General features: G+C 31.8%; 2 protein-coding genes across 2 annotated transcripts; one reads left to right on the forward strand and one right to left on the reverse strand.

The window, feature by feature from the left end:
* Nucleotides 1–10,689: 10,689 nt before the first annotated feature.
* Nucleotides 10,690–25,563, reverse strand: LOC105256363 (leucine-rich repeat-containing protein 15). Its single transcript, XM_025414180.1, has 5 exons — nucleotides 24,988–25,563; nucleotides 16,706–16,985; nucleotides 14,512–14,826; nucleotides 12,864–13,196; nucleotides 10,690–12,759 (listed from the first exon to the last, which is right to left on the reverse strand). Exons 2-5 carry the CDS (start codon nucleotides 16,982–16,984, stop codon nucleotides 11,320–11,322), a joined length of 2,367 nt encoding a protein of 788 aa, XP_025269965.1. The 5' UTR covers nucleotide 16,985; nucleotides 24,988–25,563; the 3' UTR covers nucleotides 10,690–11,319.
* LOC105256362 (dynein regulatory complex protein 11) lies at nucleotides 17,844–24,545 on the forward strand. The gene is made up of 9 exons (XM_011266206.2): nucleotides 17,844–17,983; nucleotides 18,176–18,328; nucleotides 18,445–18,578; nucleotides 18,866–19,123; nucleotides 19,661–19,962; nucleotides 20,081–20,602; nucleotides 20,737–21,084; nucleotides 21,219–21,467; nucleotides 24,138–24,545. The coding sequence occupies exons 1-9, from the start codon at nucleotides 17,844–17,846 to the stop codon at nucleotides 24,537–24,539; spliced, it is 2,508 nt and encodes an 835-aa protein (XP_011264508.2). The 3' UTR covers nucleotides 24,540–24,545.
* Nucleotides 25,564–26,037: the final 474 nt, after the last annotated feature.

The following is a 26,037-nucleotide window of genomic DNA, read 5'->3' on the forward strand; positions in this document are numbered from 1 at the left end:
CAGCATTTTGCACGAACTATTAAAAACAATATTCAACTATTAAAAACAATATTCAAAGACGTGGAAAGATAAACAAAGCTTCAATGTATAAATCAACGATTAAATTATAAGATTAATCGATTTAAATTTTCCGAGAAAACGCGACGAATAAATAAATCGATAATATTCAGAATATTCAATTGCAGATACGCGAGTGAAATACCGGTAATCCGATAAAAAGAGGAGCGATCTTAAAAAAGGAGAACGATTAATATCATGTTTCTACATCAGATTTCGCAAGATTAATCTGCGAAGAAAAGTTAAGTGATCCATTGAACGACGGGAACTTCACTGTAGGAGCAACTAATTCTGGATCTTCCGGACTATTCCTGATAGCAATGATTTCAATAATAAATCAACGACAATTATCCTTCGTCATTATCTTCATTTCATGAAATTAATATGCACAGAAAACATGTTCTTCCAGTATTAAAAAGTATATTTCTTTATTGAAAATTAAATGGATATAACGACCTTTTTTATTAAAATGTGATTACGAACGATTATATTTATAAATAATAAAATACATGCACATTATTGGAGTTTGTGTTAAATGTGCGAACACATAATTTGGGATACCGTTTGCGCGCTCGAGAAGAATCGAACTCGATACCAGCAAGATTTAAAAAATTTCAATTCGAACAGTGTGCAAAATAAAATAAATCAAATAATTTTAAATAATTAATTCCGGATTAATTTTCTAGATTCTTATTCTTATAACGTTTAAATTAATAATCTCTTTTTTTTAATCATATCTTACTGATGTAGAGATACCCATTCTATTTGTCTCAAAATTTTTAAGTATTCACACATTTTATGTAACATTCACGTATAATTTGCTTATATATAATATATAACATTTGTGCATGTATTTTATTATACATATATATAAAATGGTATGTACCTAAAAACTAATATTTCAAAATGGTGATGGATGTCCTGCTGGAATACCTGCAAATAGTTCCTTAAAAGGAACTAAAAATTAATATTAATATCCCCACCACCTAGAAATAATTTTTCAAAAGAGACAAATTATATTAATTAAAAATATATTCGTTCGTAATCATTTTTATCAAAAAATTTATACAAATTAATTACAATATGAAATTACTTGAAATTACTTGAAAAATTAAAATTTATTACACAACGCTATATCCATATTTAATCTACCATTAAATCTTTCTGGCATTAGACAATAATAATACCAATCTTAATAATGATGGAACATTTTTAATGAAGAAAAGAAAAGATTCATTTCTCTCATCTAAATATATGTTATTTACATTAATACGATTTTAAAGAAGCACATGGCATTCGTCATTGAACTATCAACAAAATCATTGCTTTCAGAAATTGCCAGGAAAACTTGGGATTAATTCCTTCAATCTTACAATAAAAATTTCCAATTTTTAACAGGGCACCGAACTAAACGTCGCGAATGGATCTCACAAGAACTAATGAGAAATAATCCTCCATGATGTAAATCGTTTGGACTCCTCGGCGATACGAGCCACGCAACTTTCACTAATATTTATTTAACGGAAAGAACAATGATAACTCTTTTATTAAAATGATAATCTCGTCTAAGAACGCGAAAAGAACGTGGGAAAAACACGATGTTTTCGCAATTTTAATTTATTAATTTATTTATGAATATTTTCCGATACGAAAAAAAATTCGTAAATATAAATATATAACTGAAAAAATAAATTATTAAATTTATAATAATTAACTCGCGATACTATAATATCGAAGGTAATCGTTAAATTTTGTGAAGCTAATATTTAATCGTTGATTTATCACATGGAATCTTCATTCTCTTATTCGACATTTCTTTATATTTAATTAGCAATATTTAGAAATATTATCTGACGAGAGGGACAGCGATAAAATTCTTTTGTTAAAATGATAATCTTGTATAAGGACGCGAAGAGAACGCGGAAAGAACATGGCATTTTTGCAATCATAATTTAATAATTTATTTTAAGAATATTCAGTTCCGCGCGATAGCGAATTCATAAATAAATAAAGTTAACAGAAGCATATCATTCAATTTATAATAATTGATTCGTGATTCTGTAACGAAGGTGTCCATCAAATGTTATAATGATTATATTTAATCATTAATTTAGCATCGGATTTTTACATTTTATATAAAAATTTTCCGAATTTATTAATGACTTTTTGACATGAAAATACAAACAGTTTTGTGAATATTTCAAAAATATATACTGCAAAAACAAATATTTAAATTTAATGAATTACTATTATGTCAATTACTATTATTTAATCATTATACGTATACTTTCGATCATTTTTCGTGTAATTTACATAAGAATTTAGAAAATACAATTTCGTAAATACAATTTCATATAACATAATTATAGTCATAATTGTATTGTATTTTACAATTAAAATATCAATGTTAGTTTATAATTAAAATACAATTATAACTATTTATATAATTTACAATTTACAATTTATAAATTTATGATGCTATTAATATCAAATAATAATATTCCATTTATTCAAATATTTAATAACATCGATATAATAATTTGATATTGACATTAACATTAACATTTGGATTAAATATTTGATTTAATATACATATATTTTTAAATTTCAAAATAAAATGTAACATGTTAAGATTTCTTAAACTTTAATAATTGCGCAATTTCTTTAATATTTTCGAAAATAATTTTGATATTTTAAATTTTACTTTTAAAACATTTTTATTTTTGAAACATGTTATATTTATTTTTTACATTCATATTACAACGTTATTAAAAATAAATTTAACTTAATTAAAATAATTTTAATTTACCACTAGGATTATTGGAATATTAAAAGAAAGAATGAACCTTTCTTAATAGCCCTAACAACCCTACTATTAAAGGATTCTAATAATTTTAATAGCTCTGACAATCTTATTATTACAAAATTCTAATGATCTGATTCTTTCATGATTTTAAGAGCACTAACAACCCTAATATTAATAGAAGAATTTTAATGGTTTTTCTTAATAGCCTTAACAACCCTACTTCCTGATTAATTAAAATTATTCGAGATTTGAAGAATCTATCTCTAATCATCATCTCACCTAATCACGTATATATTTTAGTCGCATGCCCTAACCGCGTATCCTAACCGTACTGTTCAGGCCAGTTGAACCTACCTCTCGTTGATCCTGATCACTTTCTTTTTCGATCTCTAATCAGAGATCGAAAAAGCAGATAATTACTCCTTCTTTTGCCTTAATTACCGAAAGAAAAGAGCGTAAAATATTTACGCTCCTTTAATAACGATCGTTCGATTTCATGATCGTTCATTAAATATTGAATATAACTTTATTTTAACTCAAATAAAGCCAAATTATTACAAATTTCTATAAATTATATTTTATAATAAAATAAAAAATTAATGTGTGTATTTATCATATTTCAAATTATTTAATTAATTAATTTGGCTTTATATTAAGTTAAAGTAAAGTTTAGAAACAATATCTACAATCAAACTCTACGATGGATGAGCTATGAGCAATTAGAAGATAAGTGCGTATTATAAGAATAAATTAGCATCAAAAATTAATAAAATTGATAATTGTGAATACGTGTCCTTTATTTAATAAATTAGATAAAATCTTTACCAAAAAGTCTTTTCTTGATTTCTTCTTTTTTTTATTAATATTTCAATATATTTTTGCAATAGATGTAAAGCATAAGTTCGAAAGAACTTATTAAAATTATTGAATTGAATTTAATTAATTTAATTTAATTATTTAATTTAATTTATTTTATTTAATCCATTCCAGCTCACCCATTTTAAGGCAACGAATTTATCTACAATCTACAATCTACATCTACATCTGCAATCTCTATAAATCCGTTACCTTAAAGTTAAATAAAAGTTTTTTTCACTCACCGGCACTGATGCGCAACAGCGGAGTTGTTGTTATCGAAGCTAGTTTTCTGTAACATACAAATGTAAAATTGATTTATAATAATGCTCATAAAATGCAATTAATATTTTGAAAAATTTTTAACTCGCGAATTTGATATCTGGTATGTAAAATAATAAGTAGATAAACACGTCTGGAAAAATTTTATAAATTTTTAAAACTGTTTTTTAAATAGAAAGCTTTATATGATTTTTGTAAAAATCTTTCTCTCTAATTTTCATTTAAATAATAAGATCAAATTATTGTTCGTTTATAACGATTTATAACAATTAATATATAAATAATAGATATTCACCATCAGGTTGCTCCGCTGATGTAAAATGCCTCTCCTAGACTTCCTCCTCTCATGTTTTTGGCGCGCGATACTTTGACGACACTCCCGCACTCGCGAGCGATATTTTTATATCGCTATTTTCCTTATTTTACGCGCGTTACTGAACGACACTCCCGCACTATTTCGATGCGATTAAAAATTTTATATTTGATCGCGCGATGTATATACTTAATATGTATATACCTTTAACGGCACTTCCTAATATGTATATACCTAACGCGACGCATTGACGAAGCGCTTGCCGTCTGCGACACGTTGATGGCACCGACGACGCGAAAGGATACTTGGCTTCCCATTCAGGCACCTTAAGATTTATCATAAATTGGAAAATTTAAGATAAACCTCAAGGTACCGTCCAGGTACTAAGCCCTCTCACCGCGACAAGGTGTACCCCATGGGAGGGTTATATTATATATAATTTTATATATAATATAATATATAATTAATTTTGTAATATACTATATAAATTTTAATTTGCAAATATAAACGATAAATAAAAATATAAAACATAAGAGAAAATCTATTATATAAAACAATGTTCAAAATAATTGTTAGAAAAAGAATTTGATAATATATGGAACGTCTCACATCACTACCTCACTGTTCGAAGGCACTGAGAGAATGATCGTAAGTCAGAAACATTACCGCGGTACTGTTTATATCGCCAAGGTTGACTATGTAGAGAGAGAATTTGATAATACATGAAACGTCACTACTTTATTGTTCAAGATTACTGTGCGAATGATCGTAAGTCATAAAACGTCGTTGAAATATTTCATGAATGATTGTCGATTAAGAAAATTTAAAGCATTGGTCGAAATTTATTTAATTTTAATAAGTATCGTTAGAGAAATTATTATAATAAGCATCAATAATCGAAAGATCATAATAAAATTAATTTCTTTATCCCCTTTTATGTTCCCTTGTTCAATTTTTATTCGCAGTAATTAATGATAGCGATTTGATAAAGATTTATCGTTGCGATACATTTTCATGACTTTTACCATAAGTTAATTTATTTTTAATATATTCGTCATCAAAATATTTTACGTACTTTAACATATATATACATGGAATATAATATATTAAAGAATATACAAGTATTTTAAATTATAGATTTTTTAATTGAGGCCGACGACGCGAAAGGGTACTTAGCTTCCCATTCAGGCACCTTAAAATTTATCATAAATTGAAAAATTTAAGATAAATCTCAAGTCACCATCCAAATGCCACACTAAGCCCTCCCACCGACAAAGTATACCCCATGGGAGGGTATTATATTATATATAATTTTATATATAATATAATATATAATAAATTTTATAACATACTATATAAATTTTAATTCGCAAATATAAACGATAAATAAAAATATAAAAGATAAGAGAAAATCTATTATATAAAGCAATGTTCAAAATAATTGATTTTAAAACTAATTATTGCGCGGAATTAATTTTTACATTTTTACTTTTAAATAGATATATTTTAATGTTATGAATTGCGTAATCATAAAATAATTTATATTGTTTAAATGTAAACTTTTCGGCATACGCTGACGTTCGTGCACTTGTAAATAATAACGCAATTTAAAGTGCACAAGAATTTTAATAAACCGCGGGTAACATACAAGAATTCAAAATAATCATAAAATGGATCACAAATAGACGCGCGTCTGCACAACTTGACAGCTGGGCTCAGACTCTTTGACAGTCGTTTATAACAATATCTTGACAACGCGCGCGGAAACGATCTTCTTTGAAAGAATTCAACGGGTGACGAATACATTCAGCAGGACGGGATGCGGGGACGCAACAATATAATAAATAATGAATGTGATAAATAATTTATATTAATGACTTACATCATATCTTATTGGTCCATCCATTTACAAAATCTCCTTTTTTTCTTTTGCTTTCTTCGCTTTTTCCTTGTGGCACTTCAATCCTCGTTGCATTCATTTTAATTCCTCGTTACACTTACACTCATTCACGAAAAGTTCCTCGTTACACTTGCAATTGAGTTCAGAGAAAGAATTTGATAATATATGAAACGTCTCGCATCACTGCTCAAGAGGCACTGAGCGAATAATCGTAAGTCAGAAACATTACTGCGGTATTGTTTGTATTGCCAAGGTTGACTATATAAAGAAAGAATTTGATAATATGTGAAACGTCTCTCACGTCACTACTCACTGTGCAAATGATAATAAAGCCATGTAACATATTAACAATAACGCGATTCTGTTTATCAAGATCGAACACGGTGTTATTGATAATTCTCTCGTTGCCGAAATATTTTCTATAATATAAAATTTTTGCGCGAGGAATATTAAATTATAGAAGTATTTTAATTAATTGATTAAGATTAATTGATTATTTATTAAACTATTCATCATGAAGTCTTTCGTTATGCTAATTATTTGCATTTATAATTCGATTATTTTATTTCGTATCCTTTCATAATCTAAATTATATTTAGATTGTCAAGTAGAACGATAAAGTAAAACGCGAATGAAATATATTTGACTTGAAGTATTAAAATAATAATTATTGTCCGTAAGATCGCAATGATCGAAATGATTATTTAATATTTTGAATTCGTATCACTTAATCGATTCTCGATTAAATTTTATACATCGCGAAATATGCATTTCGAGATCTATCATCGCGACGTAATTTTACGTATTATTTAACATATATAAAATTAAGTATTCATCATATCAAATTATTTCTCAATGTATTTATCAAATCAATCGCGTTTAGAAAAGGAATTTGACGGAGCTTCTCGCGTTACTTTTCTGTTCAAGTATCATTGCGCGAATGATACGAGAACCAAAACAATGTCTTTTGAATATCATTACTCTATATGTCATAAAGATCAAATGCAGTATTATCATTAATTTGTTAGAAAAATATTTTATAAATTATTACATATATATTATACATATATATATATGCAAAATATTAAATTTAGAGAAGTATTTTAAATTATTGATTAATTTAGAGAAGTATTTTATTGATTAAAGTAAATTATTGATTAATTTAGAGAAGTATTTTAAATTATTGATTAATTTATTATACGATTGATGTACGATTCTTTATATTAATCTCGACTTTGCAATTTGACTGTCAGACTAAAAACAATAACGAAATAAGCATATTTTTAAAAATTTATTTATTTTATTTTGTTAAGTTAAAATTTTTTTTGTATAATATCTACATATATGTCATAATTATTACATAAATAAGACATTTAAATAATTTTCTTGTTTTAACCCTTTTCGTCCCAAATGTCCATAATTTCTTCTCAACTTTCGACGCTGTAACTTTTGACCTGAACGTCGTTGAAAGAAGACATAATTGAAAAAAGATATTTCTTATAGTTTGAAACCTCTTCCTTCGAATGCCATGATCAGAATCAGCCTACGAATTGACGGAAAAAAGTTATAACTGTTTTTTTAAAAAAAATGTCAATTTTTCGACGCCGTTTCGCAAAAACCCTATATTTTGACAACGAAAAAGTTATTCCTGACCATTGCAAAATGTAATCGCGTATTTTTCACATGCTCTTTCTTATCCCGTTGGAAGTTTTTTAAAAAACAAAATGTTGGCTTTAAGATAGCTGACAATTCAGAATTCCTCATTTTTTTGCACAAATGTCGATTATTCTTCCGTTTCGCATCTATGACTGAAAACTTGATGAAATTGAATGAAAGAGTGGGGATTATCATTTGTGAATATCTAACCTCAAAATGACTCATTCTTAATTTCAAATTAGTCAGATATTATGTTTCCATCTTGAAATCGCCATTTTGTTTTTCAAAAAAATTCCGACGGGATAAAAAAGGGCATGTAAAATATACGCGATTACGATATTTTGCGATGGTCAGGAATAACTTTTTCGTTGTCAAAATATAGGATTTTTGCGAAACGGCGTCGAAAAAAATTGACATTTAAAAAAAAAACAGTTATAACTTTTTTCCGTCAATTCGTAGGTTGATTCTGATCACGGCATTCGAAAGAGGAGGTTTCAAACTATAAGAAATGTCTTTTTTCAATTCTTTTCAATGACGTTCAAGTCAAAAGTTGAGAAGAAATTATGGACATTTGGGACGAAAAGGGTTAAGAAAGAGAAAGAGGAAAATGATTCGTAGTAATATTAATTACAATTTCAAGAACTTTGTCTGATTATCAGTTAAAAATATAAACCCCAAGCACAAATTAAGTATGCAATCAAATGGTACTTTTACAGATCTTTTATAAAGTAAAGTGTTCAAAATCATTGATTTTGAGAAACTAATTATTACGCTCAATTTATATTTTTATTTCCTTTGAACAGATATTTAATATCATATTTTTATATAATAAATTATTATTAATTAAATTATTTATATTATTTATATTATCAGAGGGACATATATGTTACCTTCTGATAATATAAAACATTCGTGGACATTGGTTTTGTTATTTATGTCCACGTTTTTAATGTCTACAGAGGGAGTATCGCTTCCAGAAATCAGCGAGCCATGACATCTCTCAGTCTTCTCTCTGCAAGTATAAAGACCTATGATATTCCCTAAGATATAAATTCATGGGACGCTTGACGCTCATTTTTAGCGTCAAAAGATATCACGTGATTAAAAATAAAGATATCAATTCGTTATTTTTTGTTGAAAAGACGTCTTTATATCGTAAATTATCGAAACAAATGTCTATGCAAATTACCTAGATTCTTCACTTGTTTGTTACATTGATAATAATGAGATGACTGCGTCATTCTTCAAATTTACCGCGCAAAACTTTACACTTTGGTTGCAAGATGGAATTTATTGAGAAAGCAGTCAATTAATAAAAAATAATAATTAATAATAATTGTGTAATCATAATATATATATTTTAATTATTTTAAATATGTATATATTATATATTATATTATATATTAAATATTATATATTTAATACATTAATAAATTAAATAAAATAAACTATATTTTTTAATTTACTTAAATTAAAATAATATTTTAAAATAATATTTTTTTATAATTTCCTATATTGACTAAAGGGATGAGAAAAATAATCAAGACGCGAAATGTTAAACAAGAATTTATTTATATTCGTTTCTCTATGAGACGCATTCGTGTGTCTTTCGATATTTTAGTAACAAAAACGAAATACTTGCTAGTAATATAGTAATTATATAAACTATAATTATATATAATATAATTATTACTTTACAACAATGCACGTATTAGAAAGACATATTTACAGCATGTAAAACATACAGATGGCATTAGTACATATATATATTACAAAATGAAGAAATAATCCTTCCTCTTTCAAAATCGTTCGCAGATCTCGAGTCTGCGTCTATGGTATTTTTTTTTATTTCTCTCTCCCTCTATTTGATTAAAATTATGTAAAAATATTGAGATGTAGAATATTCTATTTTAGAAGTAATTTGTTACGTTTTTATATCGATAGATCGAAAAATATTTAATCTGGGGCTCTTTACAAATATTCCCAGCAAACACCAAGTAACATTTATTCCACCAAACGCAAAATATTGCCGCGACATTGCTATAATATTGCCGCAATAATGCTGCAATATTCTGTGTTTGCTGGGTATATAACTTAGTTGTAATTTTTCACTCAATAATATAACTGTTATATAACATGTTATACAGAGTGTCCCAAAAGTCCCGGACCGGTCGAATATTTCATAAACTATGCACTTTAGAAAGAAATGTTTTAAACAAAAGTTGTATGGCTTGAAGGGGGCCATCAGATAGTGGCAATGATTTGACCTTGGAGAGTTATTTGAAGGTGACGTAAAGATCACCTTCAATTTCTTAAATGAAACTCCCTATTTTTTATTACATATTCGTGTAAAATCATTTCTTAATTTTGCATAAACCATAAAATATCTAATAAAATATTCATTTTCCGATTATCTTACCTTAATACTTTTATGTACAAAATAATGAGAGGAATCAATTGGTGTAAAGAAAACACATAGTTGTTTAAAAAAAAAAATGTAATTGTTAATTGCAAATTACATATTTTTTTCTTAAAAACAACTATGTTTTTTCTTTACACCAATTGATTATTATTTTCTTAAAAACAACTATGTTTTTTCTTTACACCAATTGATTTCTCTCATTATTTTGTACATAAAATTATTAAGGTAAGATAATCGAAAAATGAATATTTCACAAGATATTTTATGGTTTATATAAAATTAAGAAATGATTTCAAGCCTCATAACTCGGAAAGTACTTAATGAAAACTAACTTAATTGTAGTGTTTTGAAAAGCTCTCGACATGAGCTATCAGAATATTTAATAAAAAATAGGTGGTTCCATTTAAAAAATTGACGATTTCTTTACGTGACTTTCAAATGACTCTTCCATGTCAAATCATTGCCACTATCTGATGGCCCCCTTCAAGCCATACAACTTTTGTCTGAAACATTTCTTTCTAAAGTGCATAGTTTATGAAATATTCGACCGGTCCGAGACTTTTGAGACACTGTATAACTGTTATTTGGCGTTTGCTGAGTTCCTATGTAGATTGAATCGTACATTACCCAACGAACAGTTATATAACTGATACCAGATAACAATTATATAACTGTTAGTTATAATTTCGCATGCAACAATATAACTGTTACATGTTATGTAACAGTTACATAATATGTGACAGTTATATTGTTGAGTGAAAAATTACAAAATTACTAACGGTTATATAAATGTTATATAAAATGTTACTTAGAGTTTGCTGGGTAAAATCCGTGCACGTATATGTATCTACATTTTCGAGTTTTTAAATTCTAAATTTTTAATTCTACATAAACAATCTCATACAGCACAGAATATTGCAGCAATATTATTATTATCGTAACATTGCAATATTGCCGCCATATTGCCGCAATATTGCCGCAATATTGTTGCAATATTCTTCATGTGACGTTGCTGATTCCATCAGGCGCTAAACTTTGGTTGTGGCCAAAAGCTTGATGTAATGCGCCTTGTGGGTGATCTCGAATTCCTGAGTTGGCAAAAAACATTGCGCCTGAATCCTGGGATGCCGCAATCGTTTAACGATGCTCCGACCGAGCATAGCAAGGGCGATCAGGAAGACACCGGTCACGGCAACCACGGCCATCACCACAAACACCTCGGCGTTTTGTCTGCTGTAGTCCTGCTCGACCACCTCGACGCAACGAAATCTCTCGCGATCGTCCACCAAGTTGCCGGTTGCCGAGGAGACGACGGTCACGTCAGCTAGTTCATCCAGACTCGCGCATACCTTGTAATAACCTGGCAACGACACCTCCACGTCGGTGACGAACGCGAAGCTGCAATTGAGCCTTTGCCGATGAATCGCGGAAATTGCGTCGAACACGACGACGGACAGCTCGCAGGTAGACGCGAGGTTCGTCTCCTTCATTCTTGAGAGAACCACGTCCACGTGTAGGTAACCCTTGTCGGATACGTTCACGTGGACGCCGGTGATTCGGGGATCGGAGCCGAAAGACGACTGTGTCGAGGACATCGAGGAATGATCCTCTTCGCTTGGCAACTGCTCTTCCGTCGCTATCTTTCGCCGCTCCAGGGTTTCCTCCAAGACGATGACATCGCTACAGCCGAGACCGAGAGACATGTCATAGGCTGTAGGTACCAGCAGGACCACGCAATAACGGTACTTGTGACCTAATTTTAGGTGCACAGAGGCTGGTATGGCGACCGGCAGGGTACAGGGATCTCGCATCATCCGGGAATCGCAATGCAACGGGCTAGATTCCGTCCGCATCTCGCTGTCATCGATTGTTTCGTAAACGATGAGTGAGTCGCAGGTGTAATGTTCGGTACATTGCTCCATATGCCACAATAGATTGATGCCGGTCGATTCGTCATAACGGAACTCCTTAAGACTTAGTTGCACTCCTGCCAGCGGCACTCGAGTCATCATGGGCGGCGTGGGTTCACCGCAGAGCAGACTGCCAGGTGGTACTTGGGTCAGGATGCCGTTCTCCAGAGCGGGCGGTGTCGCGCACACCGCCGATGACTTGTCTTCCTCCAACACGCTGGAGTTTGCCAGCCAGTTGGCGAATTCTAGTAAGGTGCAGTCGCAATTTAACGGATTGTCGGCGAGCGAGAGTCTCTTAAGACGCAGCTTTGACGTTGACACGTCGCTCGCCACGATCGTTATTTCATTATCGTCCAATCGTAAGTCTTGTAGACTCTTCAGCGGCACCACTAGATCGGCCGTCAATGCTCGTAAAAAGTTGTGCGTTAAATCCAATGTGATTAGCTTCTCTAAATGCGCTAAAGAGGCACTGGATACGGCAACTATGCGATTATTTGCGAGATCCAACCGCGTCAAGGTCGATAAGTACTTGAACGAATGATCCTCCAACACGTCGATCTGAGCAAATTAAAACAATAATTAGCTTAAACTTAACTTTTTAAAAATATTTTCATTTATTACTCTTTCAAGCAAAGTCTAACTTGAATTAAGCCACCACTTGCCTGATTGTGACTCAGACTCAGATAAGTAAGATTCTTGAGACCCATGAGAGCTCCCTGCTGAACGTTGACAAGGCCATTCTCTGACACGGTGAGGAAGTGCAATTTAGGCATTAGTGGCAGCAGATTGGGACCCATTGGGCCTAGCAACAAATTACTCGACAGATCCAGTTCCTCCAAGCGCTTGAGACCTCTGAGCGCGGATAGTGCAGCAACGCTTAAGCGATTTCCGCGCATTCTCAGCGAACGCAACACTGGCAATGCTAGGAAAACTTGTGGTGACAATTGTGACAACAGGTTATCGCATAAGTCCAAATAAGTCAGGCTTGACAGTCCCTGAAACCGTAAACGTTCTGTTGCTCTTTCAAAAACCAATTTTCTCAAAACCGTTCTTATCTCTTTATTATATGTTTATAATAATTATTTTATAATTTACTGTTTTTTATAATCCATCCAACACAAAATATTGCAGCAACATTGCTGCAATGTAATATTGCAGCAACATTGCTGCAATCTTGCAATATTGCTGCAATATTCTGTGTTTCCTGGGATTTATATTCTTTCCTAGCAAACACTAAATAACAATTATATAACTATTATGTAACAGTTACATAACATGTAATAGTTATATTGCTGAATGAGAAATGCAGTGTAATATTGTAACAACATTGCTGCAATCTTGCAATATTGCCGCAACATTGCTGCAATATTCTGTGTTTCCTAGGATTTATATTCTTTCCTAGCAAACACTAAATAACAATTACATAACTATTATGTAACAGTTACATAACATGTAACAGTTATATTGCTGAGTGAGAAATTACAACCAACTGTTATATAAATGTTACTTGGTGTTTGCTGGGTTAATTTCTGAATTTAATTCTTTCCTTTAATGAAATTTAAATCGAAACGCATTTTTTAAATGGTACAATAAAATAAAATTCAATTACATCCCAATAATAATTTCCTTCTATTTATATTAAGGATGTTTTGTACCTATTTTTAAAATATTGAGAATTTAATGAAAATTGTACAGAATGTCCTTACATATGTTTAGAATCTTCAGTACAATTTTTAAATCGATTCACTAAAGCGTTCACAAGTTATAAGGATTTTAATTTGCACCGAATTAACATGTATTCTTATGGGAAACGTATAACCACGTCGGTTCAAATGACAAAAACACATGGAAATAATATTCAGAATTTGTTTAAAATTTGCAAAAGTTTAGATACAGAGGAAATATTTGGTCAAATAATATTATACAAGTACTAACTGGTTAAAAAGATATTAAATATAATTCAATGAAGTTAGCTATGTATCTGTTACAAGGCGAAATTCTCTGCCAAAAGTTAATCATTTCGATTCACAAAATTCGGAATATTTCAATAAAAACGCAATAAATATTAAAAAATATATCTCTGCACTGTAGTTAAGATCAAATTGTAATATTTCACACAATTTTTTATTCAAAATACACCAAAAGTGGATATATTCGTCAATATTGATTTTCAGCTACTTTTTGCTGGGATTGTACATACAAAACATCCTTAACGTTCCTTTTATTAAATTTATTTCCATCACTTACTGGTGATATTTATAAAAATTAAACACTTTATACATAAATTACCTATCGCTTAATTAGCCGTACCTTGAACGAATCCGCTTCTAATGTCTTCAATTTGTTATGGGACAGGTCCAGTCGATCTAAACCGACCAAGTGCGACAGCGCAGTCGTGGGAACCGAGTCCAGAAGATTATTGGGCAATCCAAGCGCCTGCAACGGCCGTGTCAACGCTGTGAACGCGTTCTCGTGGACGTGTTTCAGTTCACCAGTAGAGACGACCAACCCATGAAGCGCGACGTCCTCGAAGAAGCGTGCTGGCAACACGGAGATCCCTGTCACGGTCACATCCAGCAGCGATATCATGTCCGGTCGACTACGTTTTAAATGTTCGCTGATGACCTGAGGCAAAGCAACAGTAGAGACAATAAGAAATCTCTTCATTCTTTCTTATCCTCTATCTTTCTATATCTACCCCTCTCTCTCTACCTCAAAATTGATGTATAAATTGTACATTTTCCTGTAATCGACTTTCTATGACAGTTTAATCTGAAAGATATACGAACAGTTGTTCTCGATAAATACATTTACAAGTTTTCATCTATGTGAAATATCAAATTAACCCTTTCAGCCATATATATTTGTCCTTACATCCAAAATTTTTTAATCCATTTTTCAGGGGTTTTTTGATCGCCGAATTTGAATCTAACGTGAAAATTTTCGATTTCAAAAAATTCAATATGGCGAATCCAATATGGAAAATTATAAATTTTTCCTTCAGATTCGGATTCTGATCAAAAAACTCTCGAAGAGAAAGTTTTAAGAAAATACAATTGTCAGTTTGGATTTAGTACAGAAAATATTGTATTTTTTATACAGAATAAATAACAAAAACATGGCGGAAAATTCTGAAAAAATTCTGAAAAATACTTTAGAGTCTACTCAATTAAAAAAATTTCCCTTTTTATTTTCTTAATAGATTAGTGAAAAATGCATTTCTCCGTAAGAAAGTACTAATTTTGACTATTTGTTTTCTCATCATATATCTTATTTTTGCAATTAACAATTAATGACTTCATATTATTTTTATATTTATTAATATTCTTAATGTTCTTAATATTCTGTAGAAACAAGAAATCCGGTATTGTTAAAAAAAAATAGTTGTAAAAATGAAAAGCTACGAAGAAAAAGATGAGTCGCTGAGCGACGTATCATGACGCGAAGGATTAAATCAATATATTTAATCTACTTGGCTATTATCGCGTCTTTTCTGATTCTAAATTTTTTAATAGATTCACAAAAAGAGAGTTATGAAAGATATTTATCGCAATATCGACAAATATGATAACGGAATATTCGCGCAGCGAACCGGATGTACGCAAAACAAGAGAGACCGAATGAGAAAAAAAAGAGAGAGAGGAAGAGAGAGAGAGAGAGAGAGAGAGAGAGAGACGAGAACGAGAGAGGAAAAGAGAAGTGAGCACAATGGATTCTTGAATAATATATGTATGCGACTTGTATTTCATTGGCAGTCTATGCCACCCACGTCCTTCTTGACCGTTGCTTAAAAAGTAACGACCTCGATTGCGCCGCGAAGCGTAACATCAGAGATTGAGCTTACATCTCATTCCGCGGTGTCTTTCGAAATTTTCCTCGAGGAAATATTAATTTCAACTTTATAATATGAATTTAATTTGAATAAATTATTGTTCGAGTTAAAGCATTTTTTGTAATTATCGGGGATTTAAATATTCACAAAATTATCGAAAACATTTAATTCGTTACATTAATATAAGAAATTGTCCTTTAATCTGACTTGAAAGGATATTATTTTTTATAAAAATTCGAGTTTTTAAATATAAATTAAAATAATTCTTAATCTTTTAATCTCTCTAAATCAATATTGCTTTACTCAATAATATTGATTAATTTCGTCAATTACTTGCAACGTCATTCTGTACGCAATTGTCGTCGGTACAATTAAGTTACAGATAAATTAAGGATTTTCAAGATTTTTTTAAATTACACATCTAAATATCTGCAAGATTTTCGAAAACATTTAATTCGTTACACTAATATAAGAGATTGTCCTTCAATCTGACTTGAAAGGATATTATTTTGTCTTACAAAGATCGAGGATTTTTAAATATATTTAAATTAAATATATTTAAATTAAATAATTTAATTAAATTAAATAAATTAAAATAATTCTTAATCTTTTAATTTCTCTAAATCAATATTGTCTCAATAACATTTGATTAATTTTGTCATTCGCAATTACTTGCAACGTCGTTCTGTCGCCGGTACATCTGAGCGTGTGTGGAAAGTCGCAGGAACACTCCACGCCCGCTTTTGTGATATTCGGACACTCCCAAACCGCATCGGAGGGAGAAGACGACGAGGATGACGGCGATGCATTTTCCTCGGTGGCGATTGTCGTTACTCTAGATGCACTCGTAGACGTCTCCGTTGTCGTCCTGGCGTCGTTCTCCGTCACATCGAGACATGACGCTGTCATTATCAACGTTAAAACGAGCAAGCTTCGAAATGGTCTCGGCATCCTGGAAAAGAGCATGTAATAAATATATTGTAAATAAATAAATAAATAAATAAATAAACTAATAAATATATTGTATTTGCAATCACAAAAGATACCTTCTGTGCAATGTGACAAATAATGCTGCAAAGTATTACTATTATTTTTAAGAAACTTTGAAGATTTCGAAGATTTAAAGTTTAAGGTATCTTCGAAGCTTGGAAAAATATATTCTTGCAAATTCAAATTGTAAGAAATATTGAAAATATTGTAAAGGTGTAATAATAATAATAATTATAATAAATAATATTATAATTATAATATTAAAATAATTATTATTATTTAAAAAGAATAATAATAGTATATTAAAAATATATAATATTATTAATATTATTAATATTATTATTATTTTTAATATAATATTTAATAATTATTTTAATATTATTTATTATTATTTATTTTTTAATAATTATTTAAAAATCAATTATTATTAATAAATTATTAAAAGTGAAAATTATTGAAAATAAATTATTGAAAATCAAAATTTTCAGATACATTTTTCAATTTAACAATATAATTGTAACAGATCATTTTATCATATAATTTTATAAATATATATTTATTGTGATATAATTTTTGAAGTTTTTCGAAACTTTTATCTTAAAATTTCGATCTCCGAAGATCTTAATAAGCTTCGAGTTATAGAGAATAATAAGATTTCGATTTTGTTTCCAGTTGACATTCCGTGCAAATTCATTCTTAAACGCCAATCACCGATAACCACAGTTTTGAACTGACAAATTCGAAATTGCGAGTGTAAAACTACTTCAAATTCTTCTTATTATTATTTTATATCTCCCTAAAATATACGTCCAATTCTGAAATGTCCCACGTTTATTACACAGAATTATGGCTTGTCACGAGAAGCGATTTAGAAAAGCTGTTGGAGCTCGAACGAAAGCAACAAGATACGCCACTAAAGAAAAAAGTGGCTTTAAATTTTGCGTTATCCATGTATCTAAAGTACGTGCTCAAAAATATATTGATTTTATAAAAACATTCGTTATATATGATATATTTTTTACTAATATAAATTATATATGTATTTATAAATTATTTATAAATTATTTATATAAATTATTTATAAATTATATAAATTAATACAATTAATTATATAAATTATTTCATTATAAAATTATTTCATTATACACATAGATATCGTAATATCGTAAGAAGACTCATCATGTGTTATGATCAAATGGTGCACACGCAAAAACGAGAGTTAATCAAGCAAATGTTAGATTGTGCTATCGGGCGAATGCTGGAGTACAAGGAGGAAATCGTCAAATTAGATTATACGAACTATCAGTACGCTCTTCCTCTTTGCTTATTCAAATATAATTTTAAAAATATTTTTCGCAATTTAAAGAAAGTGAAAATTAAATATCTCCGCACTATACGATTTAAGAATATTTTTCACGCAGATGGCCCGACGATATCCTGAATCGTATGAAATTTACACCGGATGATATCGAGCTGTTTGCATCAGTATCAGGCCGCGAGCGTCTCGAGGAACGCAGGAAGTTTATTCAGGAGTTGGTGGAGAGTGCCTACAAAGGTGCGCAAAATCATTTCAATTAATAACGAAATTGTTTTCGGGATAAGAGTCAATAAAACAAATGCAATAGAGAAATTAATTAAATTTGAAATCTTACAATTAATTAAATTTGAAACTGTATACTTAACTAAATTTGAAATTTTGATATTTTAATATTTACTTAAATTGATCACTATTTAATATATTTATTTAAATTAATCATTATTTATTTCAATTTATCACTATTTAAAGAAAATTAATTGTAATTTTAAAAATAATTTCTAATCTTTTATCCTATAATCGTCCAGCACCACCAGTAAGAGAACGGAGTTTCTCGCAGTTGCATATTGAAAGCATGACCGAACTGGGGGAAGAAACGCTGAAGATGCGGGTGTCACGAAGGAAAATGCGCGCTGTTCCCTCAAAGATGGAAGTAATCCGCGAATCGCCCGAAGAAATAGCCGCCCGAGAAGCAAAGCTCGCTGCCGAGAAAGCCATGCACCGCGCAATATTATTGATACAGAGCCATGAAAGAGCCAGGATGGGACGCTGCACCGGAGCAGATGGTATATTTAGAAAAAATACAGAGTGTCCCAGACTTGACGAATCAGCTGTTAATGTAGATTCCTAAGATCATTTGCAGACGAAAATTCTAATACCAAAATGTTGAAAAAGACTATAAAAATGTCCAAACTACTGACGTATGAAAAACACAATCGCGTTCACTTTAGAATCCTATTTTTTACTTTATATTCATCCCTCTATCGATATCGATATTATTGTGCTGTATGTGAGGCCCCTTGACGCGCTATGTCCCTGAGAATAGGAAAACATAACACGATTGGTAATCCTTAATCTTTCATAGCGCCGAAACTACATCTTCCTCAACATTTTGGTATTAAGATTTTCGTTTCCAAATGACCTCAGGAATCTACCATTAACGGCTGATTCGTTAAGTCTGGGACACCTTGTATAAGATTTTTTTAGACAGTATATTTTCAATTGTATAATAAAGGAAAACTTTGTTATCCAAATATCTGTCGGCTTTCCTTAATACAATTGTCCTCATTCGTGTAAAATTATTAATACTAGATCTTTCGCAGTGAAACGTATATTCGATTACAACAAGAAAATAGCATCCGGAATGATAGTACCAAGGAAAATAGACCGCTCCAGGTACATCAAGTCAGCGATAACGATACAACGTGCGTGGCGTCGATACGCCGCGAGGAAAGCCATGAAGAGACGAATCGCGCGTCTCGAGGAGGCTCTGGGTATGATTATACCAAGCTGGCAGAGTCGCAAAACGATCGCAAAAGACGAGGAGAATTTTCAGCGACGACGAGCTCTAATGCCCATATTCGAAGCGCACACTAAGAAGACAACCAGCGAGGAACGTACGAGGGTAAATTTTCCGACCAAAATTTCTAATAAGTAAATGAAAGAAAAGGTACGAAAAAATAAGTCTTGAAAAAGAAAAAGAAGATGAGAATAATTTTAAACGATTCATTTTCCTTCAAAAGCTACTAAGAATTAGAGGCCCTGGGTTGATGGAGGATATTACCGATGAGATTCACGAGTGGTTTGTCATCTGGTATGACACGTTAGGACATTATGATGCGTTTCCGGCAGCGGAGCTCGGCGGCAGCGTGTTGATCGCGACCGGGGAAACCTCAACGCCGGAGGAATATCTAATGGAAAAACTAGTAAAGGAAAAACAAGCCAAGAAGAAGCGTCGAAGGGCCGAAAAAATGCCAGAAGTTAAAGTTGAACCTGTCAAGCAGGAAGCTCTTGATTGGAAGATGCCGCGAACGAAAGCTCTGACTTGTTTGGAGGAGGCCAACGATGATTTCATCCGAAACTGGAGTCTTCGCGACGAAAGTGACAATCCGGAGCAGGAAGAGTACTTGGACTTGATTACTGAGAAACTTTGCCACGAGTTGCAGCTCGAAATGAGGGAGATCGTGGATGAGCTGATGAGGGCTGAGCTAGAATTGCTAAATAAGGCTCTGCAGAAGGATCATGATAAGAAAAAACCTGCAAAAGTAGACAAAGGTGATCAATAAAGAGCTAATAATCAGTCACAGTTGTTACCTTTAATAAATTTTAACGTAAACTAGCCTTCAAATTTGTTCACCTAGATATTACAATTTTGATATTAATTGCAGATATAAAGAAGGACACTGACACAGTCAGAATACAGAAGAAAAGGGAAGACATTTTGGAAGACGTGGCCGTCGAGGACCTCTTTAATGAACTGTTGCAAGCCAATATTATTAGAAACTATCAGATCGTTTTCTTGCGCGATTGGCACGGTGATCTTTCCTATCAAAATTACGAAGCGCGTCGCGAGTTACGGGATTACAAAGAACGGCTGGGAGAAGTTAAGCAGCTCGTCTTAGAATATTGCGTGTTGCCTTTAATCTCCAAGGAAACGCATCAAATTGCGCCACTCGTGCGTTCAGTGTGCATCTACGGGTTACCAGGAGCCGGAAAGACCTTGCTCGCCAATGCAATCTGCTCAGAGGTAGAGTTTTCCCAATCTCTTCAATTTTCTTCATTAACTTTAGCGAAGGAAGAAAAAACGTTAGTATTATAAGGATTAAAAGAGAGCAGATTTCTAATTAATTTAACTTAAGACTTAATTGAGTCCTTTGCTAGGTCGGCGCATTACTCTTTGATGTATCGGCGCCCGTCTTGCTTGATAAATACGTAGGCAAAGAGAAGCAAAAGAGGCTCATGAATGTAATTTCCAAAGTGGCCCGTGCTTACGCACCTTCCATCATTTTTCTCGATGGTGGCGAGAAACCTTGGCTGAAGAAAGTTCCATCGGCAGAACGACATCTTCAACCCAAGCGATTCGCCAAGTATTTCGTCAAATTAGTGAAAGGCATCAAGCCGGGAGATCAGGTAAATAATTGGACAGATCTCGTTCGATTGAAGATTCTTAGGCATCAGAAATGCACTTCGTATCGTGAGAACTCTCGGAATGGCACTCCTAAATTGTGGGGGACTGCGATCGAGCAGCGCCTACTTTGTAAAATTCTTGCTATTCCCGTTTGAGATCTTTCTTCAATATGAATGAATCGCCGCCGCCGCCTCGTCGGGTCCACAGACACATACGTACAATCACCTGGCTCTCTCTTTCTCCTTCTCCTACGTCACTCGGACCTCTCGTCTCGATCGCTCGAGGTTGCTCATCAATGAAACACCTCCTACTGATGTATATAGTATGGAGACGTAGGTGGCGGGCGAGTTAACGTAGGATTTAGAGTGTTGGAGGCTTCGAACAGATACTGTTATTCACTGGCATAAATACTACAAGAGATACGGATCGATATTTTTATTTGAAAAATCTGCTTTTCTGATTTTTATTTCGACTTTAATTCAAGTTTCTTTAAGAATTAAAATGTAAATCTCACACTGAGACAAAAATCTGGTTACGTTAATTAGAATTCTGGTAGATTCAACCAGTATGTCTGTTGGAAAATGGACGAACCAGAATTCTTGTAGGAATAACCAGATGAATCTGATTAATTTCTTCGTTAAATTTACCAAATTTTCTGGTTAATAATTAATATGTATAATAATATATATGATTAATTAATATATGATTAGTTTAATAATATTTATTAGTTTAATAATATTCACACGCTTTAATATTTTAAAATTTATCGAATTTAATTTATAGGAATTCTTAATAGTATGTGTAATAATATACTTAATTTTAAAATATAAAGTATTTTAAATTTATCAATAAAAATACTTTGAGGATATAAATTTGGTGATTATTTTTTAATCTCTAAATGCTAGTCTCTGACAAAATTTTTTTTCATATCGTGATAAATTATTTTTTTAACTAATTTAAATTAAAAAAATTTGAATTTATCAATTCTGAATTTTTAATTCGCGTACTGAGAAAAAATCTGGTTGCATTAATTAGAATTCCGGTAAATTCAACCAGTATGTCTGTTGGAAAATGGACGAATCAGAATTCTTGTAGGAAATACCAGATGAATCTGATTAATTTCTTTCCGTTAAATTTACCAAATTTTTTTAATAATTAATATATGATTAATTATGATTAGTTTAATAATATTTATCACACATTTTAATATTTTAAAATTTATCGAATTGAATTTATAGGAATTCTTAATAGTATGTGTATTAATATACTTAATTTTAAAATTTAAAGTATTTTAAATTTATCAATGAAAATACTTTGAGAATATAAATTTTGCGATTATTTTTTAATCTCTAAATGCTAGTCTGTTACAAATTTTTTTTCATATCGTGATAAATTATTTATCTAACAAATTTAAATTAAAAAAATTGGAATTTATCAATTCTGAATTTTTAATTCGCGCACTAAGAAAAAAATCTGGTTGCATTAATTAGAATTCTGATAGATTCAACCAGTATGTCTGTTGGAAAATGGACGAATCAGAATTCTTGTAGGAATTACCAAATGAATCTGATTAATTTTTTCCCGTTAAATTTATCAAATTTTCTGGTTAATAATACTAAACTCACCAGCACCAAGTCGTCTAAAATTTTTTCCATGTAATCTCAAAAGTCCGTTTAATATTTTGAATTCCAACAAGATTATTGGATAAATTCAATCCAGATTATTGAATATTATTTTAAATTATTTTAAATTCAGTTTATTAGAAATTTAACTGATAAACAGTGATGCAAGAAGAGGCTGCAGCTCAAACACACACAATCAAAGAGCTAGTGTCCTCTTTCTGGCACTACTGCACGTAAGAGAAAAAAATATATACTTTGGATTTAATGTTAATACAAGCAAAGAAATTAATATTATATAACAAGAAATTTTATAGATTCAACCAGAAAATATTAACTAATCTTTATAGTAAAATCTATTAAACGTTCTAATTATAAAAAATCGAATCTTATCAAACTAGAAAACTAGAAATTCTTGTTTGATTTGAACCAAAATACCTTCAAACATATACATGATTGTTAGTACAATCAAACGATTTTTCTCAGTGCAAGATTTATTTTCTATAGCAACCAATATGAAAAGATCAAAGAGTACTCGCGACAAACAGTTAAATATGATTTAAATATGGTTCATATTGCTTATTTATATGAACTAAATTAAACTCAAATAAAAACCAAATGTCAAATTTAAAAGTAATTAAATTTAAATATGTTTTTAATATGCATCGAAATTAAATTTGAATACGTGCTTGCTATTAGATTTAACTTATCCAGGCATATATATAGATCATATTAATATTTAATAAGCATCTAATCAACCTGAATTTCTAATTTGATTTATATTTGAAACAAATAAGATTTTAATTAACACAATCAGTATTAATTCATTTCAATTCAAATGAAGGTTTTAACGTCTATATTAAATTCATATTTAACTGTTTTTTCGCAGGTAATAATATATTTTTGGTTGTGACAAATAAGATAACGTAAGATAATAGAATTATCTAGGTAAATACGAAAACAATATATTCGAGAAATATTCAAATACATTCAACCTAGAGTCGAACTCTGCTTGAAATTGTTCTTATCGAGTATTACGAATTCATTCAACAGATACTGTTCCTTTCATTGTCTGAAGAGCCGCAGAAAGCGACAGCCGCCTTCGTTAAGCTGCACGATAAATTCATAAGAGTGCCCACTACCGACTACAACACTTTGTACATGTACTACAAGGATCTACTGATGAAGTATCACGGCGTCGATCGCGATATCGACGTCTCCTGCTTGGCCAAGACGTCCGTGGGGATTCCTCTGAACATTATCCGGCAAGCTGTAGAGAAGGTGCTGTCACTGTACCGAAGAATCACCCTTAAGTTCAAACCATTAAGACCGATCGAGATCATGAACGAGTTATTGACATATCGATATCCTACGGAGATGGTGGAAGACTTAGACAAGTTCGAGAAACGCACTCCACTCGCTAAAGCTTTGCGAGCTAAGAAGACCCGCGATTGAATGAAAAAAAAGAAAATAAGAAAATCTATAGGAAGATTCAAAATTTCCTCGGTGCAAAAATGCTCACACCTAATGAAAATCTCTGTTGAATATTTTTATTATTATTTGCGTCCAGCAACTAGATACAAGTTTAAAATATTTCTGTTTTGATTTTAATATTTGTATCACTAAATTTAAATATTAAAAGATTATCTACGAAAAGTAGGGATATTTTATTTAAATTTCAGTGTTTATTTTTATTAATTATATATTAATAATTATATATTAATATTAATTTATATATATATATATATATATTTATTAATATTATATTTATTTTTATTAAAATAATTTATAAATATAATTTTATTTTTATAATTATTAAATTTTATTCAAATGTTAGATTATGCGTATAAGAAAGAGCGGACGTGATGTGACGTTATATTACGATTACAGTCCTGGTACGTACCTATAACGTGCGATATGCGTCAGTCTCGAGCAACCCCTGCACCCTCCCACACCTGACCTCGGTCTCAGAGCGGAGGAGGAACCCAGTAGCACCCACGCCAGTCAAGTGCCTGTGAGTACATCGTGTGATCCGTCCTACAACGATGAAGAGTAGTCCTCGATCCTTGGGACGTTTCCCAGTATCATAATCCTTCTTCAGGAAATTCTTCGAGTTCTTATATTGTATTAACCAAGTTTGCTGGGGAACCTCGGATCTCTTCGATATTTCTTATCCCTCGCGGTATCGCCGCATAATTGACACGCGAAATCGACTCCGCGGCAAGGTGATTTCAATGCTTGGGTGACTTCAATGCCCGACGGTCGCTAGTGACTTCAAAGCCCGATGGTCGCCGATGAAGCTCGATTAAAGAGACCTTGGACGCGAATGCTTGCGTGGAAAACGGACATCGCGTCTCTCAGAATCTCGCGCGACATGAACGCCCGGATAGCACCAGGACGATCGCATGGACGTGCGACGGTCGTGCAACACGCGTGTTGCGAGACACTGTGCGCCGAGAGCATGCTCAGCGACCGCTTCCAGAGAAAACGTCGCCTCCACCGTCGTGTCCACGCGGTGGGGACTCCCCCGGTCCGTCCGTCCGTCTTTCTGTGTGTCTCTCGGTTTCCACATAGCATAGCCATGTATGGAACACGGGACGACGTTCTCTCTCCCGGCCCTTACGCCCACTTGCCGCAGCCGGAGCTGGAGCAGGTATCGTCGCGATTGACGAATATTGTTTTCTAGCAATTATTCGTTGGCCTGAAAAATGTGCGAATGCCCTCTTCACGGGATATTTATGCGTCGATGCCGTCGCCACGGATGGATTCTGTCGCTCGTTGACACGTCTGACCTCCTCCTACATCCCTATATCTTTATAGTGAACGACGGCGATGACGAAGAGAAGAGAACGATGTCCTAGGAAAGAAGACTCCTAGAGGTATCGTGTCGATAAGTGCGACGCTCTTATTCGGTTCCATAAAAAAAATCGTCGATGATTGATCGAGGAAAATT

Source organism: Camponotus floridanus, unplaced genomic scaffold (assembly GCF_003227725.1).
Source record: "Camponotus floridanus strain SB8 unplaced genomic scaffold, Cflo_v7.5 scaffold79, whole genome shotgun sequence".
Taxonomy (NCBI): Eukaryota; Metazoa; Arthropoda; class Insecta; order Hymenoptera; family Formicidae; genus Camponotus; species Camponotus floridanus.

Excerpts from the sequence above, each read along its gene's own strand:
- LOC105256362 (XM_011266206.2), top strand. The coding sequence starts at position 17,844 with ATGTCCCACGTTTATTACACAGAATTATGGCTTGTCACGAGAAGCGAT. Across the intron at positions 19,963-20,080 it reads CCAGCGAGGAACGTACGAGG|CTACTAAGAATTAGAGGCCC; the intron begins GTAAATTTTCCG and ends TTCCTTCAAAAG. Across the intron at positions 21,468-24,137 it reads GCATCAAGCCGGGAGATCAG|ATACTGTTCCTTTCATTGTC; the intron begins GTAAATAATTGG and ends TTCATTCAACAG.
- LOC105256363 (XM_025414180.1), bottom strand. The coding sequence starts at position 16,984 with ATGCCGAGACCATTTCGAAGCTTGCTCGTTTTAACGTTGATAATGACA. Across the intron at positions 14,827-16,705 it reads GCGACAGAACGACGTTGCAA|GTCATCAGCGAACATTTAAA; the intron begins GTAATTGCGAAT and ends GCTTTGCCTCAG. Across the intron at positions 12,760-12,863 it reads TGAGTCTGAGTCACAATCAG|ATCGACGTGTTGGAGGATCA; the intron begins GCAAGTGGTGGC and ends TAATTTGCTCAG.